The following is a 5,087-nucleotide window of genomic DNA, read 5'->3' as shown; positions in this document are numbered from 1 at the left end:
CATGTGGTGGATTACGTGAGTGTCTACGTGCGATACATATCGCTTTCGCGAGCAACCGGGGGCTAGACTTAATCCAGGTCAATATATACGCACGAAGATACTGTGGCACGTGTGTGAAACCTATAGTGTCGACAAAGAGGTGACGTGAGTGCGATAGGCGACGAAGGCGCCATCGGCGACTTGAAATATTTTCAGATCGATTCAAAGACACAAAAAAAGATATATATTGTCACGCTTGGCAACTGTGCATCCTGGCTGTAGATGACGCTGCAGAAGCTAGCCATCGGCAGCCAGCGTCTCGTCAGCGGTCATAAACGACATACCAAAGTTACAGATTTTTTCAAATATACGAATGTCTTTATGAAATCGACGTCCTTACGGTGCGTGAACCGTACGTTAGCGTTAGCGCCGCCGTCAGATCGTGCCAGACGTGATCAATGAAACGACTTGATTGTGGTAGTGAAGTACCACAAATAGCAAAGGCCACATCAAGCCAGTACCACGTTGTTGGCGCTGTACATGTTATCGTTTCTATTGCCACCGCCAACTTTCTATATGTTTGAGTCTCGCTTTTGATGAGAGTGACTGTGAAATTTGTCATGATAAAAATCCATGCCGCTTATATATACCAGCTAATTAATAGTAGCTGTGAAGTGATTAGTTAACGTGTTTTATTGGTGTTATTCATTTTAAACTACTGTGATAGAATCGCTCTTGTTGCATGTTAGCCATACTATTACTACTAGAAGGAAGTGCACTAGCACGGATTGCTTTACTGCACGGTGTACAGTGCGCCGGATAGCCTCTATCTGGAAACCCCCCCCCCCCCCAATACGCCGTCAGTCAGATCATTTCATCGTTATTGCTATCGATCAGTCCCGGTTGAATTACAGTGTGTACTAGTGTTGAAAGTTGTGTTAAGTGAAGCCTAGCGTACGAGTGCGAGTTCCTCGTGCATCTGTCCTTGGCCTGTGCAGTACGTATGATCTAAGGTTCACCCAAACGCATGAGACTTGGTCAACCTACAATAAACGTTTGTCGTTTATGAATGAGTGCGTGAGTAGCCAGTGATTCGAATCGAGCGTCGTTATTATGAACTGCTAGAATAGCATACATTAGTTATTTTAGACTATCATACACATTTGTGTATGTATGGTCATTGATGCGTAACTAGAGTTCACTTCACTAGATTAGTGGTTATGGCTGTGGTTTTTGTGCAATGCCCGTGGATAACAACCGGTACGTCAGGCTATCACGACACTTTCTACAGCTTCGACTGTTGGTACCCTTGCAACAACAAAAACAACAACACGACAAGCACTTACTACAGCCAGAGTTACGCGCGGCATCGTCCAGCGACGTCATAAATTTTAATCACCGTTTTGTGTGGCACCATCTACTAAATGTGCGACAAAGGCAAGACAGCTAACAGCAGCGCCAGAACAGAATCTACTTGGCGTCAAGGAACGTTTGTCATCCGATCAAAATGTGGCGGACACCTTGAGTAAGGCGACTTCCCCGGCCCCGCTCCCGCCAACCTGATCGGCTGGCCAACGCCCACAGACAACTAGTGAACGCCCCACGTCAGATCCTCACACAGCAGTGCAAGGCACGTGAAATCGCCGCCGTCACCTTCACTAACTGTAAAGCAGGCGTGTCAGTCGAGTTTGTTTGCCTGAGTTAGCGTATGCTGCTCAAGATGTATGCTATAGATGAGGCAGCTCCACAACAATGGCCTGGGCCGAGACGACCTCGACCGTATCAAAACGAAGACCCCACATCTTCCCTAACTAACAGCAGCATCGAAAAACAAGGCAGCGACAACTTGCACGGCCATTGTTACAGCGGCATTAGCTCTTCTTCTTGGCCCCTTTCGGCTACATGTTTACCATCAACGAATGCATTACCATCATCAACGATTAGATCATGGTTTTCACCCTCCTTTCTAACTCTTCCTCCGTCTTCTACGGCAAGTGCTGTGGCGATGCCCCGGATGATGTCACAGTCGTCAGCGTTTTCGCCACGGACACCACGCGGACTACTCAAGCTGTCTTTGTTCGCTGATGCGCATGAGCGTTTCACGGCCGCGGTGATAATGGTGGGGACCGTAAAATTTGTGCCGCTTCTCTTAGTTGTGGCTTTTTGGGGAGCTCTGATCGGGCCCTGTGAGGCGGACGGCTCAGGGCGTCTCAGCTCGCGCACGGTGACGACCAAGTACGGCGCTCTAAAAGGCTCTATTGTGAGTCCGGAAGGTGGTCTACGACACAGCCTTCAGCCAGTCGAGGTGTTCCTGGGCGTGCCGTACGCTTCGGCACCCACCGGCGCCATGCGTTTCATGCCACCGGGAACGCCGACGCACTGGAAGGGCATTCGTATGGCCGACCGACCAGCGCCCGTCTGTCCCCAGAAGCCGCCTGACGTGCACAACGAGACGGATGCCCTTCGCCGAATGCCCGCGGGCAGACTTGAACACCTGCGGCGTCTACTGCCACATCTACAAAAACAGAGCGAGGACTGTCTATACCTTAACATCTATACGCCAGCGGTTGGTTAGTAGAAGCACGAACACCTAGATAGACACAAGTTATTAGATAACAATAGTTGAATACTGATGTATAATTGAAGTTAACCTTGTTCCATTTGGGTTTGAGTTTGCCTTCGGCTGACGTGAAATGGCTAGCGTGAGTCAAAGACGAGCTTGGCTGTTGACTGAACAGGGGGGCCACTAGCAGGCGTCAGATATATGCCAGAATTAGATGGGGTCTTAGGGTAGCTTCAAATCACATTTCTTCCTATGTGAGTATTGCAATGGCATTAAATAAAAGGAATGGAGTTTCTCAGAATTAGAAAAGCTCGATTAATACTTACTCCTCTCCCTTTGTCAAAATTAGTAAGGAAACCTGGACATTTTGAACGTAAAAAAGGCTACTGGTTTATTATCTTTTTATAACGATATCATTCACTTTGATCGTACTGTTGAGCTTAGGTGCTCGATCTTGTAAAGCCCAGTTTATTGGCCTTTGAATATTATTCCAAAGAATAATCATTCTATGTCTTTAAAGCTTTTTTTTTTTTATACCTCGTCCTTAGATTAGAAACTATGAGCTGCCATATTATCTACAACAAAAAACCCAAACATTTCAATTTAAAACGCAAGTTTCATCTTCCCAACCGGTACAACCACTACTAACCGTGTGAGGCTGCAAGATGAACCATTGTATTCGGCCGCTAGAATCAGCCGGTATAGTCTTATTATGGGTCATTTTTGGTCCGTCCAGACTTTTCCCACCACGATACAGTGCTTGTAGAAGGATACTACGGGCCGAGATCAATAATGAAATTTTGTTTTCGACCCGAACGCCATGTTTAAAATAATTTGCATAATCGCGCAAGCTACTAAATTTATACCACCTTTATATTGTTAGCCATTATCTGTAAGCATGCGTGCGAGTTACTTTGTTTCCTGTTTACCTCTTTAGAAACGCCAAGGCTGAAGGGAGCTTAAAAGCTATCCGGGCTAACAAACGGATTTGGATCAGAGAATTTCGAAATTACCGAAATTTCTTCAGTGAGACAAGCCACAGCAGTCACCTTTTAGCCAGGAACTTTCCCAATAACTGGAGATAATATTTAGATTGATTTAAATTAGATGCTGAAATAAGTACGACTGTAATTTTTGTAACTTTAGTAATAACAATAATAGTATAAGACAAATACTCTTAGTACCTAACTGGATCACAAATTAGCCGCTAAAGCAAGGGTAGATCTTATTGATAGCAAAAAATTATCAGTTTTATTGTCAGATAACAATATTGAAAGTAGTTTCGTAGATGTGCATTTCAGCGATCAGTGTTTATATAATATTTTTAGTAATAAATTGTTGGGTATTGTAACGTACGCTATCAAAGTCACTTATTGCGAATAGTTTTACCACTAACCCGTCTGAACGAGCGTCCGATATTAACCAGTTACTACATAAGTAAGCATAACGGCAAAATGAGACGTTAAGCTGCTAAAGCTATCGGGGTAAGCAGTGAAATATATATTCCATACTGTACTCAGCTGCTCTGTGCAAACTGCAGCATGAAGTGCGTTTTTTTTTTTTTTTTTCTAAATGTTTATTGTACATATTGAGCAACCCCTATAACACATCAGTTAGGAACTGTACGTATACTTTAATAGATGTTGTCGTTTATACGCCTGCTTCTGACTAAGTTGTACTTCCAATATTACTTTTAAGCGCTGCCCCCCTTTAAGAAACCAATTGCATCTACAGTATCTGATCCTTCCTAGCATGTGTTTGTAGGATTCTCAGACAAACAAATTGGTACCCTCCTTCTACGCAACGGGCTTTCGAATTATTGCTCTTGATACTGGTCCCATTGTTCATCTCAGTATGATAATAGGGCTTGTTACGGTTTAATGCGACAGTATCGTTATCATTGGCTTTATTCGAAATAATAGTAAAATTCCTCGCCTCGTTACAAATATCGTCACAGGCGTAGCTGTTTAGTTGAAAAATGTTTAGCTTTTTTCGATGTGTACCCACGATCTCATCGCAGGAAACACTTAGTGACTGCCCCGCTTTGCCTTTACGTTCGGGCCGACGGTGGCTAAAAAAGGAACTAAAGGTTATCACAATAGGCAAGACGATGAACAATGGGGATAGAGCTGTACACCTTACGTGTCGCCTATGGACAGCGAGAACGTCAAAGCAAAAAAACATGGGGAATAAGCGAAGGCGGAGCATATGGCCCCGGAACACTCCCCATTGTAATAGAAGCCATTGTAATATAAACAATAATAATAATAATAAACTTTGCCAGCTGACACTATTTTGGTTACCAAGCCATGGCTGCGGCGGCGAACCATGGAAACCTGGATCGCTAATGTTGCTATTCATTCTACCATGGTTATGCTACGACCACTACGACGATGAAAGGAACCAGACGCATCCAAGGTCGCGCAAGGTTTATTGTGACATATTTTCTTTTTATTCTGCGCCGTTCGGTGCCCTGATAGGCCAGTTCCTAAAAAACGAAGAGGAAGGCAAAGGAACGTAGTTATGGTTCGAAGGTATATATAAT

At 44.3% G+C, this 5,087-nt stretch overlaps 1 protein-coding gene across 1 annotated transcript; it reads left to right on the top strand.

The window, feature by feature from the left end:
* Positions 1 to 928: 928 nt before the first annotated feature.
* Positions 929 to 3,897, top strand: LOC111270026 (uncharacterized). Its single transcript, XM_022850015.2, has 2 exons — positions 929 to 2,549; positions 3,480 to 3,897. The coding sequence occupies exons 1-2, from the start codon at positions 1,688 to 1,690 to the stop codon at positions 3,503 to 3,505; spliced, it is 888 nt and encodes a 295-aa protein (XP_022705750.1). The 5' UTR covers positions 929 to 1,687; the 3' UTR covers positions 3,506 to 3,897.
* The last annotated feature ends 1,190 nt before the right edge of the window (positions 3,898 to 5,087 follow it).

This window comes from Varroa jacobsoni, unplaced genomic scaffold (genome assembly GCF_002532875.2).
Source record: "Varroa jacobsoni isolate VJ856 unplaced genomic scaffold, vjacob_1.0 scaffold_1430, whole genome shotgun sequence".
Taxonomy (NCBI): domain Eukaryota; kingdom Metazoa; phylum Arthropoda; class Arachnida; order Mesostigmata; family Varroidae; genus Varroa; species Varroa jacobsoni.
The sequence above is the reverse complement of the archived record's forward strand: the minus strand, read 5'-3'. Positions and strand labels throughout refer to the sequence as shown.

Bases quoted from the DNA above. Each gene is read 5' to 3' on its own strand.
- LOC111270026 (XM_022850015.2), top strand. From the start codon at position 1,688: ATGCTGCTCAAGATGTATGCTATAGATGAGGCAGCTCCACAACAATGG. The intron at 2,550-3,479 runs GTTAGTAGAAGC...TTACCTCTTTAG, and splicing joins CATCTATACGCCAGCGGTTG to AAACGCCAAGGCTGAAGGGA.